The 13,919-nt window shown below is 51.3% G+C and overlaps 1 protein-coding gene across 1 annotated transcript in view; it reads left to right on the forward strand.

The window, feature by feature from the left end:
- The first annotated feature begins 3,147 nt into the window (after positions 1-3,147).
- Positions 3,148-13,919, forward strand: part of LOC120393183 (very long-chain acyl-CoA synthetase-like) — a 36,086-nt gene continuing 25,314 nt past the window's right edge. The window contains exons 1-2 of the mRNA XM_039517757.1: positions 3,148-3,625; positions 12,129-12,338. Coding sequence (XP_039373691.1) covers positions 3,148-3,625; positions 12,129-12,338 — 688 coding nt within the window. The remainder of the gene's footprint in view (positions 3,626-12,128; positions 12,339-13,919) is intronic.

Below are 13,919 nucleotides of genomic sequence, written 5' to 3' on the forward strand. Positions count from 1 at the left end.
CTGTGCCAGCCTCGATGGCATGAAGACATGAATATTCTGCTGTGGGAGAACACAACTGGCTCTGTGTAGAGACACACCATGGGTGGCTTTGACAATGCCCACGCCTCATGAATTCATCAGGCCCCAAGGTCTATTTTACCCACCCTCCGCACCCCAATCTTGCCCCCTGGCCCATATTCCAACCTTCCAAATGGTGGAGCAGCCACAAACTGCCCCCCCTTATTAAAACGACAATAACCTACTTCTCTCCCTCCCACAACAACACACACACGCCTTCAAAATTACCCCAGGGCCAGGGACAGGCAAGTTGGGTTCACCGAGAACAATCAGTTCCAGTGGCCCCATGGGGAGGAACTCAGGAAGCCCAGCTCTGGGGTGCTAGTGGTGAGGTGTACGTCAACAACACCCCCATCTTAACAACCATGCCAGGATGCAGCCACTGGACGCTTTCCAAGTGGCCTTCTTAGACCAAGGAAGTGATCTACAGTAGACACCTTCCCAGGCTGACCTAACCTATGGGGATGTACAGAGAAACCACAGTGATGGGCAGTATAGAAATCCTAGCTAGCTAGCTAGATGGATGGGTATCTGGGGATAGATAGATAGATAGATAGATAGATAGATAGATAAAGGGGTGTACGGGGACAGATGGATGGATAAAGGGGTGTGTATGGAAATAGACAAATGTATAGGTGTTTTGGGGGATGGATGGATGGATGGATAGAGAGGGATGTGTATTTAGATGGATGGATGGATAGAGGGGTTGGGAGGAGGGATGGAGGGGTTGGATGGATGGATGGAAGGGTGGACAGGGGGTTGAGTGGAGGGATGGAGGGATGGATAAAGGGATGCATATTTGGATGGATGGATGAATAAAGGGATGGATGGATAGAGGGGTTGGGTGGAGGGATGGATGGATGGAGGGGTTGCATGGATGGATGGAAGGATGGATAGGGGTTGGGTGGAGGGATGGATGGGTGGATGGATAATGGCTTGTGTATTTGGATGGAGGGATGGATAATGGCTTTTGTTTTTGGTTGGATGGATGGATCGTTAGTGGAGCTGGGTTGAGGGATGGATGGATGGATAGAGGGGTTGGGTGGAGGGATGGATGTATGGAGGGGTTGGATGGATGGATGGAAGGATGGACAGAGGGGTTGGGTGGAGGGATGGATGGATGGACAGAAAGAAGGTTGCGTATTCATTGTATCTACTAAACGTCACCACCCTAGCTAGCTACACACACGCTGCTCCTCTGCCTGGTTTCCGGCAGCGTCTTCAGCACAGAACACCATAAGCACCAGAGGGCTCACAGACTATCTAAACAGTGGTTCTCAACCAGAGGTACATGTACCTCCGGGGGTACTCAGAGATCTTCCAGAGGGTACATCAACTCATCTAGATATTTGCCTAGTTTTACAACAGGCCACATAAAAAGCACCAGCAAAGTCAGTACAAGCTAAAATTTCATACGGACAATGACGTGTTTATGCTGCTCTATATACTATCCACTGAAATGTATGTACAATATTTATATTCCAATTGATTTATTGCTAATGATATGGTAGAAATGAGAAAGTCGGCCACTTGTCAGTGCTAGTGTGGCTGTGACACTTCTGTATTTTTATGTCTGATTTTGGAAGCAAATAGTTTTTAAGGGAGGTGGAACTTGGGGATATGCAAGACATATCAGCCTCCTGAAAGGGGTACTGTAGTGGGGAAAGATTGAGAGCCACTGACTACCCCTTAGGGTACGTCTTCACTACCCGCCGTATCGGCGGGTAGCAATCGATTTCTCGGGGATCGATATATCGCGTCTCATCTAGACGCGATATATCGATCCCTGAACGCGCTCATGTCGACTCCGTAACTCCACCAACGCGAACGGCGGTAGCAGAGTCGACATGGGGAGCCGCGGACGTCGATCCCGCGCCATGAGGACGGTAAGTAATTCGATATCAGATACTTCGACTTATATCGATTTTCCCCCATAGTGTAGACCTGCCCTTTGACACAGGAGAGCTAGCTGGACACTAGGAGGAGCACGTTAGCCTTGCTCTGGGGGAGTTCAGGAAGATTCAGCCAGAATTCCCTCCCAGGGAGTCCACGTCACCCCCAACCTCCCTTTTTGGTGGTGTAGTAGCTGGATCACTGCACCATGCCCCGCCAGTGCAGAAAAGGCAAAAGTCTTCCCCAGAATGTGTGTGTCAAAGCAGAGGGAGTGTGTTGCATGTGAGAGAGAGAATCTGCAGGAAACTGTGTGTGAGACAGAGAGGGACAGAGAGAGAAAAGCAGAGAGATAATGTGGAGTGCGAGAGAGAGAGTTCGCAAGATCGTGTGTGAGTGTCTGTGCAAAAGAGAACTTGCAGGCGATTGTGTGTGTGTGTGAGAGAGAGAATGTGCAGGACATTTTGTGTGTGTGTGAGTCACTGCAAGAGAGAATGTACAGGATATGTGTGTGTGTGCGCGCAAAGGAGAATTTCCGGGAGGTTGTGTGTGTGTGTCTGTGCAAAGGAGAATTTGCAGGGGGTTGTGTGTGTGTCTGTGCAAAGGAGAATTTGCAGGAGGTTGTGTGTGTGTGCGCAAAGGAGAATTTGTGGGAGGTTGTGTGTGTGTGAAAAGGAGAATTTGCAGGAGGTTGTGTGAGACACACACAGTTGCAGGAGGTTGTATATTTGGGGGCGGGGAGAGAGAAGGGGTGAAATTGAGCTTGAGACTTTCCAAGCTACCAATTCCTATATGAATTGGTGAGGACCGTGCTTCCTCATTCACTAGACGGCCCGGAAAAAACTCTCTCCTTCCTGCCTGGGTCAGAGTCACTTCTGACTGCTTGGGGCAGCCCACCGAGAGAGCCAGATATCCCTTGCTGGCTGGAGTGCGACCCATGGCCTGACACCAGCTCTGGAACGGCCCGCCCCGCCCACGGCCTGACCTGGGTGCAAGGAGCAGTCAGCTGGAGGGACTTTGGCAGCTCTCCCACCCCCTCGATGTGAATAACCCAAGGTCTTGACTCCCAGCCAGGCCATCCTCGAATCAGCCTCACAGGACAGCGGGGAGGGGAAAGCTAGTAACTCCCAGCACCTCCCCGGTTTTATGCACATGCACAGCGGAGCTGCTGGGAGGTTGCGGTGGAGCCCCAGCTGAGTCATGCTTGCTCTGTGCACAGCCCTAGCCGGGCTTCTGCTCCTGCTGCCCCTGCTGGGGAACCTGCTTTTCCCCTACTGGTGGCAGGACCTGGTCATATCACTGTCTGTCATCCACAGGGGATACAGATGTCTGCGTCGGCTCCAGCGCCGCCCTCCCCTCACCCTGCTCGATACCTTCCTGGAGAAGGTGCAGAGCCACCCGGAGAAAGCCCTGCTGCTTTTCGGGGATCAGGTCTACACCTACCGGGACATAGACCGGCGCAGCAGCCAGGCGGCTCGGGTCCTGCGGGACGGCGTGGGGCTGCGGGAAGGGGACTCGGTGGCCGTCTTCCTGCTGAACGTCCCCGCCTACCTCTGGGTTTGGATGGGGCTGGCGAAGATCGGCTGCACCATGGCGTGTCTGAACAGCAACATTCGCGCCAAGTCCCTGCTGCATTCGCTCGACGCCTGCGGGGCCACGGTGCTGCTGACCACCCCAGGTGAGCGGGGAGGCTGCTGCCACCGAGGGTCATGTCTCCTGGAGAGCAGGGACCAGCTGCATCCCGGGGCCCCACAGTGAGGGGGACCCTGCTCCATCGCAGTGCCAGGTGTTCCTGCAGCAAGGGGGCAGGGGACTGCCCATGCTGGTTGGGTCTCTGATCCACCCCAGGGGCAGGGGCATGGGACCGCCACTGGCTGAGGAGCAATTCACAACTTCACTGCCTTGGGGAGGGGTGAGGAAGGGGCGGGGTCTGGCCTCTCATCTCAGTTTGGTGTAGTGGTTAGAGCCAGGGGGCTGGGAACCACGACATCTGGGTTCTATCCTGGCTCTGGGTGAGGTGTGGGTGCTAGTGGTTAGAGCAGGAGGGCTGGGAGCCAGGACTCCTCAGTTCTCTCCCTGGCTCTGGGAGGGGGAGCAGCGCTGAAAGTAATTTAAGGGACTTACCAGTACGCAGGGCAGCTGGGGTCTTGAACAAGGAGTGTGGGGGGTGGCTCAATGGGGCAGGATAGGAGCAGACTCCCCCAGCCAGCCTGCCCTTCAGCATGGTCCAGTAGTGATTTAAAGGGCCCAGGGCTCTGGGAGCCCTGGGGAAGCTGCCCCTTTTGGCGCCCCCGCATCAGTGGCCCTGCCAGTATGGTCAGCTGTGTACCAGGTCTTACCGGGCCATCATACCATCCCGGCTTACTTTCACCTCTGGGGCCGGGGTGTAGTGATTACAGCAGGGGGGCTGGGAGCCAGGACTCCTGGATTGTTCGCACAGGGGTCAATGTCTGCACGGTGAGTGAGGCCCAGGCTGCACACAGGGCTCTTGTCCTGCTCCTTACATCAAAGCCCTGCCGGTTGAAGGCACCCAGCTGCAGGTGTGCCTGGATCACAGCTGCATGGCGCGGGTACCAGCACTTTGGAGCCAACCAAAGCCAGAGCAGGCACTGTGGGAAACCTGGCATGGATTTGGGGGCAGCCCTCCTCTGCCTCCTGCTCTAAACTGCTAGACCCCCAGAGCCAGGAAGAGAACTCAGGAGTCCTGGTTCCCAGTCCCCCTGGTCTAACCACTAGCCCCCACTGCCCACCCAGAGCCAGGGAGAGAATCCAGGAGTCCTGGTTCCAAGCCCCCCCTCAATCTAACCACCAGACCCCACTCCCTTCCCAGAGCCGGGGAAAGAACGCAGGAGTCCTGGCTCCCAGCCCCCCGGCTCTAACCAGCAGACCCTACTCCCCTCCCAGAGCTGGGGCTAGAACCCAGGAGTCCTGGCTCCCAGCCCCACCTGCTCTAGGTCAATGCCAGGTCCCCAGTTGCAGTCTCTCTCCATACGGTAATTTCCCCAGGCCTGTGACCATTCTCGGGGTACCCGAATCCCCTGTCTCCGCTTGCCAGCGAAGGAGTTAAGCCATGTGTTTACTCAGTTTCTAGGGTATAGTGCAGAGAAATTACGTACAGACGGAGTCAAGGCCAAGGCTCAGGCAATCAGGATTAAGAGGACAAGGAAAAGGTTTGGCAGTTCAAACCACTTGCCGCGGCGCTTTTCATTGTGTGTGTGCACGTGTTTGCATGTGGCTGTTTGCACGTGTGTGTGCAGGCGGGGGGTTGTGCACGTGTGTGCGTGTGGCTGTTTGCACATGTGTGTGCAGGCAGGGGTCTGTTATGTGGTTTGTGTGTGTGGCTGTTCCCTGCATCTGTGTTTGGGCAGGGGTGTGTGCACATTTGTCTAGGAGTATGTGCATGGACGCATGGATGTGTGTCTTTGTGTGTGTGCTGGTCTAGGTGTGCATGGTAGTGTGTGTGTGCATGTGTATGTGTGTTTGTGGGTATTTGTGTGCATGTGTGCTGGTCTAGAGGTGCGTGTTAGTGTGTGTTTGCATGTGTGTGTGCATGCATTTGTGTGTGTGTGGTTGTTTATGTGCGTGTGTGCTGGTCTAGGTGTGTGTGTTTAGTGTGTGTTTGTGTATGTGCGCGTGCGTGCATTTGTGTGTGCGTTTTTTGGGATTTATATGCATGTGTGCTGGTCTAGAGATGCGTGTTAGTGTATTTCTGTATGTGCGTATGTGCATGCATTTGTGTGTGTGTTCTTTTTTAATGCCTGTGTGTGCCTGCTGGGTGATATTTGGCTAGTCCCATCCCGTCTCTGGATCTACAGACGAAAAGGGATTCACCAGGGATTCCTATTATTATTCTGTGCATGTGTATGGATGCATCTATGTGTTTTGTGTATGTGTGAGAAAGTAAGTGTGAGTTTGTGGGTGCATGTGTGTGTTCTTCTGTGTGTGTGTAGGCATTGGTGTGTGCGCATTTGTTCAGGGGTGTGTGCACCTGAATGTTTTTTGTGGGTCTCTGCAAGTGCACCTGCATGGTATGTATTTTTGTGTATGCCTGTGTGTGTCTATGGTTGTGTGTCTCTGTCTACGTGTGTGTTTTGTGCGTGTATGTGTATGCATTAGTTTGTGTGTCTGTATTTGTGTGTGTCTCGTGTGTGTGTATTTGTGTGCACCTATGTATATACCTGTGTGTGTGTCTGTGTGTGCATGGGTTTGGCGGGACTATCTGGCTCATGCTAAAGTCCCCTGGGGTGTAATGCCTCTCTCAGAGTTCGAGGACGGAGGTTATGATGACAGCCACACCCCAGCGTACACATACATGCCCAGCTTTGGCACCTAATAGCGGCAATAAAACTCCACAGCTGTTAAGACTAATCCCAGGCTACCGAGAGGGCATTGACAGGGGAAACTGAGGCACAAAGTGGGTCAGTGACCTGCCCAAGGCTGCACAGCCATTAAACCCTGCCTCTGCTGGCTCCGGTTGCTTATCCTAATTGGGTCCTGTAGCCTTGAACACTTTTAATCATACTCTACGGCAACGTGGGGCCCTCACGTGTGATGGATGTTTTATAAATTCACTGGTTCCAGCCAGAAGGGACCATTGTAATTATCTGGTCTTAGCTCTGTATAACACAGGTTCAAGAACACAGGCCTAGTGCTCCCCTGATCTAATCCCTGCGTGAACTAGAGCATATCTTTAAAAAAACATCCAATCCTGATTTAAAAACTGCCAGTGAGGAGCATTTCCCACCCCCCACCCCCTCGGTAAGTTGCTCCAGTGCTTAATCACCCTCACTGGTGAAGATGCAGAAGCCTGATTTCCAGTCTGATTTTGTCTAGTTTCAACTTTTCCCAAACATTTCTGGTTGTACTCCGTGCTGATTAGGCCTCAACTGGAGTATTGTGTCCTGTTCTGGGCACCATTTCAGGAAAGATGTGGACAAATAGGAGAAAGTCCAGAGAAAAGCAACAAAAACAGTGATTAAAGGTCTAGAAAACATGACCTATGAGGGAAGATTGAAAAAAATTGGGTTTGTTGAATCTGGAGAAGAGATGACTGAGAGGGGACGTGATAACAGTTTTCAATTACATAAAAGACAGTTAAAGGGAAGAGGGTGAGAAATTGTTCTCGTTAATCTCTGAGGATAGGAAAGGAAGCACTGGGCTTAAGGGAGGTTTAGGTTGGACATTAGGAAAAACTTCCTAACTGTCAAGATGGTTAAGCACTGGAATAACTTGCCTCGGGAGGTTGTGGAAGCTCCATCATTGGGGATTTTTAAGAGCAGGTTAGACAAACACCTGTCAGGGATGGTCTAGTTATTAATCGTGCCCTGAGTGCAGGGGACTGGACCAGATGACCCGCTGAGGTCCCTTCCAGTCCTACATGTCTATGACTCTGTGACTATGGGAATCTGTTTTTGTTTCGTCTTTATAAAGACGTTATAAAATGAAAAGGAAAGGAAGGTTTGAGTTGAAAAAGCCATTTCCAACCCAACAAACTGCAATGTTTTGTTTGGAAAAGGTTCAAACGAAATGTTTTGAGCGTTTGGTTGGAAGGACTTTTTGCTTCCAAATTATCTTTCGTTTTCACTTTGTTTTTTGAAAGCCTAAAAACGCTTCGGATTGAGACTAAACTTTTCATCCCACATGAAACGATTTTTGCCTCTGCTTTCGTGTCATCTAAAACTTGGAAAACGTTTGTCTTTGGTCTGATCCCAAATGATTTTCTTTCTCCCTTCGACTTTTCAAAATTGCCAATGAACCGAAAAATCGGGTGTTCGCCCAGCTCTAGTTAAGGTATTGGGCTGGGACCTGGAAAATTCCTGACTGGTTTCTAGCTCTTGCTCAGATTCTGGAGAGGGGCAAAATTTCACAAAGGACCCAGAGCCTCAAAGGCTGAAACCGACAGGAGTTAGGCGTCTGAAATACCTTTGAGGATATGAGCTTTGGCATCTCAGCAAGGGTGTTTTTTCTCATATGCATCCAGCAGGGCTCCCAGTTGTGAGACTCATGAGCAGATTTTCACGCTAGTCCCACAGTTGAAAATCTGGCCTCTTATTTTTGAGGCCTAAATTACAATTGTTATGGTAGCAGGTGGAGGGTCCCGTCAAGATCAGGGTACTGTTGGGTTATCTGACCTAGTGGACTGAACTCTGATCTGGGGTCTACACTGGCTTGCTGGTTGATCCTGGGCTTCCACACCCCGTGCCTCAGTTTCCCCAAATTTGGAATGGGGATAAAGATATCTTTGTGAAGTGCTTTGAGATTTCTTGATGAACAGACCTAGATAGTATATTTTATTATGCTGGGCACTGCACAGGTACATAATTAGAGGCAGCTCCTGTCTCAAAAAGTTCTGAGTCTAGAGCGACAAAGGGTAGAAGGGGAAATAGCTCATCCACCTTTGTCCAGCCGCATGCAGCAGGTCCAGGGCAAAGTTGGGGGATAGAACCCAGGTGTCCTGACCCCTCCCCCCACCCGGTGTAGTGCGCTGTTCATAGATAGGAGCGGAGCTGTTTTGGAAATCCTGGTCTTGATCTTGCAGTGTGCCTCAGTTTCCCTGCTGCAAAACAGCAATGCCTTATGGGTGGGCTCCACAGCTAAACAGACGCACTCTCCACCCAGCATGCTGGGATCCTGCTCACAGAACTAGGGAGGTGGCCACTGGGTGCCTGACGTTCGCCAGAATTCCAGCACATGGCCAACGCAGCACAAAAGGGGGTTGCTGTCACACTCCAGGGCTACTGGCCTGATAGCTTTACATTCCTACTGAATTCGGTGAAAGCCTCATTGCAGTGAAACTGCTGCTGAACCTCCAGCCTGGTTTACAATCCCCTTGCCCAGAAGGAGCCATTAGATCGACCCTGACCTCTTACACAACCCGGGGCCAGAGAACAATCCAAGTTTACCTCCAGCCCGCCCTTGCCAAACAACCCCCCGCCCAGGCTTTCCTAACCTTGGTGGAATACAATTAATCATACCCCCAAGCAGGCTGCAAGTCTGGTCCCGTGCTTTTTTTAATCCTTGGATCTCTGGCACCAGGAATGAGGGTTCAAATCTTGCCGTGAGCTGTAGGTCACCGGCAGCTATCTCTGCCCGATCTGGAGTCAGTGGGAGGCCTATAATAGACCCCTAGTGAATTAGCACCATATACAAGCCTAAGGACAAGCTCTGTGAAAGGTTTCTCTGTGTGTTTGCAAGATCAGCAGGGAGAAACCACCTGGAGTTAATCATCCTCAGGCTCAGATGAGAGGTGGTGCTGATAAGGATCAGGATAATGGGGCAGCTATAAAGGAAGGATCATAAAGTGATAAGCGGATGCCCCCTTCCCTAGCTAACGGGCTTAGGACACTCCCCTGCCAGAATCTTCCTGGTGTAGTTAGAATCGACAGTAAAAGGCAGAGGGCAAATCTAATGCTGGCTTTGATCTGGGAATTGGCCACGTGCAATAGGGAAAAAGCTGCTTTTTCTTCCTCCCATGGTTGTTATCTCAGGAGCCCCCAGAGAGACTCCAGATGGGATCAAACCTGCATTCATGGATTGCAAGGCCAGTCAGGACCATTGAGAGCCTCTAGTCCAACCCCCTGTCTAGCACGGGCCAGAGAACGGCCCCACAGTAACCCCTAGAGCAGATGTTTCAGAAAAAACATCCCATCTCCATTTAAAAATGGTCAGAGATGGAGAAGCCACAGGGACAGTCCCTGCCCCAAACAAAGCTGACCCTCTAAATAGACAAGAGGTGGGAGGGGAAGATGAGGCCCGGAGAGGGAACATTGTTAGGTTCACAGCACACACACATTGAGAAGTTAGATAGAAGTATAACATTCTTTTGCGGGAAGGTTGCAATGTAACACAATTTTTATTTCTTAGAAGACAGAATGATAACGCACAAGAACCAAAAAACAGATGCACCCTGGGATGGATGCAAATGGAGCCCTTCTTCCCCCGATCACAAACTGAACCTGGATGCAGCGCCTGTAACCATTGGCTCAGTAATTTAGAGCCATAATTTTCAACCCCAAAGGTCTCAATTTAGTCCTTTATGCCCATCTATAGATGCCTACACAGGGCCAGGGCCTAGCAGCCCTGGATTCTATCACAGTTCTAACCCTGACTTGCTGTGTGGTTTGGGATGACTCATGTCCCTGTTCTGTGCCTCAGTTTCCCCATCAATAAAATGAGCCAGATCCCTGGCTGGTGTAAATCAGTGTCACTCCATTGGCGTGAATTGGCCCTGCTCCCTTGGAGTCAACATGCTTGATTCGGTGTATTTTTCTGGTACCCTTGTGTATGTGTCTGTGCCTATATTAAGTATGGATGTGTGTTGAACTTTGTACCTGCGTGTGTGTGACATGCCCCTGGATGGTGGAGCCCCTGTACCCACTTTAACTCTCCTGGCCAGGGTGTCTCCTACCCTTCTATGCCACTGAATGACAAATCCCACCAGGCTCTGTTCACTCAGAGATCAGCATGCATACACACACCCAGCAAAGTGACATGAAGCCGTTTCCAGCCACTCATGAACTGCACTACAGGGAGCAAATTCCCCCCAGCCTTGCCCCCCAGAAATGTGTGTCTGACACTGCTCAAGACCTCTCTGATCAATGCAAACTCATTAATTTGCTCACCATGCCTTCAAAGGGTAGTATCTGAGCAACCCCCTCCTAGAAAAACTCACTGATTCAGACCCAACGTCAAAAGAAGTGAATTAACTAGAGAAAGAGGGATTTTAAGTGTTTAAGAGGCAGTGGCAGAGAAAATTAGAACGGGTTGCAAACGGAAATAAAATAGCAAAACCGCAATCTAAAGCCTAAACTTTACCAGGCTTCATTCTGAAAGCAGGAGGATTTCTCTCCTCCAGAACTTCACAGCAGTCCATGCTAAGTGCAATACCTCCCAGGTACGCCCGGCCCCTACCAAAGTCTCAATGGGGAGCTCTTTTTTTTCCAGGCGATCTTGCTTCCCTGTGTAGAGATGCGGGGGGAGAGGCAGGCCATGGTGATGTCGCTGTCTCTCATTTATACTTTTCTTCAGGCGCTGGAAAAATCCATGCAGTGTCATGGGGTTGGGCAACCCTCATGGTGGACATGGGCTGCTGAACATTTTCTTCATTATGAATTTGCAGTTTTTTGCTTGCACCTTTTGTCTACGTGAAGGGTGCCGGGGGGGGGAGGAGCCCCAACACTTTTTACAGGCCGTGAGGGCGAGTGACGGGGTGGGGAGGGTTGGAGAGGAGCGAACAGGGGCGGGGTCTTGGGAGGAAGAGGCGGCAGGGGGCGGGGCCTCAAGGGAAGGGGCGGGGCAAAGGCAGGGGCTCAGGGATGGCATGAGGGTGGGGCCTCAGGGAGAAATGGGTAGTGTGGGGCTTGGGGAGAAGGGGTGCTGTGGCGCGGGCCTCAGGGGAGGGGTGGCATGAGGGTGGGGGCTCGGGAGAAGGGGTGCTGTGGGGTGGGGCCTTGGGGAGGGATGGTGTGGGGTGGAGGTTTGGGGAGAAGGGGTGCCATGGAGTGGGGCCTCAGGGAGAGGGGTGGTATGGGGGCAGGGCTCAGGGGGAAGGGGCAGTGCAGAAGCAGGCTTTGGCAGAGGAGGGGTGGTGTGGGGCAGGATCTTGGGGGGAGGGGTGGCATGGGGCGGGATCTTGCGGGGAGGGGTGGCATGGGGGGCGGAGCTCAGAGAGAAGGGGTGGCATGAGGGTGGAGCCAGTGTTCGGGCACTGGTGGCCCCCCATTTTTAGGGAGCTTCCTCCACTCCTGATCGACGTGAGCTTTGGCATGTATGGCCTCTGTGTTTGCCGTTTCTCTGTCCTCACCGAGGGGCGGGTGTGTGGGCGTTTCTCACAGCTTCATGCCCAGCGATGACACACACGCATTTCAACAGGATAACGAGGTTCATCCAATTCGGCCTTTTCCCATGATACCTCACAAGGCATGCTCTGTACAAACCATCCCCATGCCATCTTGCAGTGGTGAACACGTGGGTACAGGGGGGGACGTGGGGGGACAGTGTGTCACAGGGCGCCTCTGCGTGCGTCTGCGCTGTCTGCCTGCTCCCACCTTTGTCTGTGTACCTGTGTGCGCCTGCGTCGGTGGGCACATCAGTGTCTGTGTCTCCATACGCCTCTGTGTGCGTGTGATGCAGCGATCCACGTTCCTCAATAGGGAAAAATGCCTTTCTCACCCCCTCTTCAGACCTCAAAGCCGCTATTGAGGACGTTCTGCCCAGCCTGCAACAGAAAGGGATCCGGGTTTTCTACCTGAGCACCGAGTCCCCCACCAGTGGCGTGGAGCCTCTCCAGGGCCAGATAGACGCCGCCTCCGAGGAGCCGATCCCCGTCGCGTTCCGAGCCAACATCACCAGCAAAACCACTGCACTCTACATTTATACCTCGGGCACCACAGGTGAGGAGGGGACGTGTGATGGGAGTGCTGAGCAGCTGCACCTGGCTGTTAAGTAGGCTTGGAAAGATGATTGTCATAAAGAGGAGTGTGAAACATTTGTTCCTCTGAGGACAGGACCAGAAGTATGGGCTTAAATTGCAGCAAAGGAGGTTTAGGTTGGACGTTAGGAAAATCTTCCAAACTGTCAAGGTAGTTACACACTGGAATAAATGACCTAGGGAGGTTTTGGAATCGGAATAGCCATTGTTGGAAGTTTTTAAAAACCGGTTGGACAAACACCTCCCAGGGATGGTCTAGATAATACTTAGTCCTGCCTCAGTGCAGGGGACTGGACTACTGAGGTCCCTTCTAGTCACACATTTGTACGATTAGATGTTTATTGGTAAATCTCGACAAACGTTGTTTCATCATACAGGCCCAAACCGACAAAGCAATATTTCCACTGTTCATCATCAGATTGATAAAGTATGAAAAAGGCTGCTTGAAAACGCAGTCGAGTGTGATTTAAGGATATTTCCTTTGTGCATGTTGACATGTCATGCTGACAGTTTGTCTTTTAATGGTTATAAAGCTTTAAAGTTTCTGAATCTTAGCATCTGTTGCCAATAAATAATTGTGGTCGGACCCGCCTTTTGTCTGACCGCCCATAGGTGCTGACTCTGTGGGTCCTCCTGGGCTCAAGCACCCATCTAAAAAAAATAGTCCCCCCAGGACGGGACTAATCTTTTGTGGGCCCTGGTGCCCGGAGTGTGGCCATGTCCCCCGCTCCTCCTGTGCTCAGCCCCAAGGTCCTAGCTCTGCTCGGCCTCCTCTCCCCGAGGCCCTGCCCGCTGCTCACACAGGGGGAAGGGGGAAGAGAGGAGCACCCACAGGCAAACCCAAAAGTCAGCGCCTGTGCGACCGCCCCTAATTTCCTACAACTGTGAAAATTTAAATCAATAAAAATCAAATGAAGATGCTTAAAGCCTACAATTTTTGCACAACTGTGAAAATTTAAATCAATTAATTTAAAAAAAATGCTTAAAAATAAACATCTGTCAACATTATTAAAAAAAAACAGATTTTGCCATCTTGGAAGAGGGTGGCCGTCTCTGGATGTAAAATATTGATCGGCACTAGAGATGGTTGGGAAATGTGCAGCATCACACAACGTTATTTCTTAGAATGCAGACCGATAACACGCAAGACCCAAAAGCAGAGAGAGACGGAGGACGAGAGGCCCAGCTCACCTCACCTGGCCCTAGGCTGGCTTTTTGCAGGCTGATTGCACAAGATCCAAATTGCACGCTTCCCTACAGAGCCCCCCTACACTGCAAGCAGGAAACCCCGTAACACTTAAAGGGATAGTTTGCAATTTTAACACAATTTTCAATATGCCACAGAAACAGCTTTTTTTCAGTACACATTCCTTACTTTACACAAAAAAGGGTTAACGTACCCCAACACTGCCACCTTTTATGTAAATGCTGTTACTGTGAGTTCAGTAGAAGGTGGCTCCATAACTTGTGCCAATGCTATGTATGGGAGTGGTAATGAAAAATTCACAGAGAGTGTAAAAGTCAACAGTTTAGGGCAAATTGT

This window comes from Mauremys reevesii, unplaced genomic scaffold (assembly GCF_016161935.1).
Source record: "Mauremys reevesii isolate NIE-2019 unplaced genomic scaffold, ASM1616193v1 Contig16, whole genome shotgun sequence".
Classification (NCBI taxonomy): domain Eukaryota; kingdom Metazoa; phylum Chordata; order Testudines; family Geoemydidae; genus Mauremys; species Mauremys reevesii.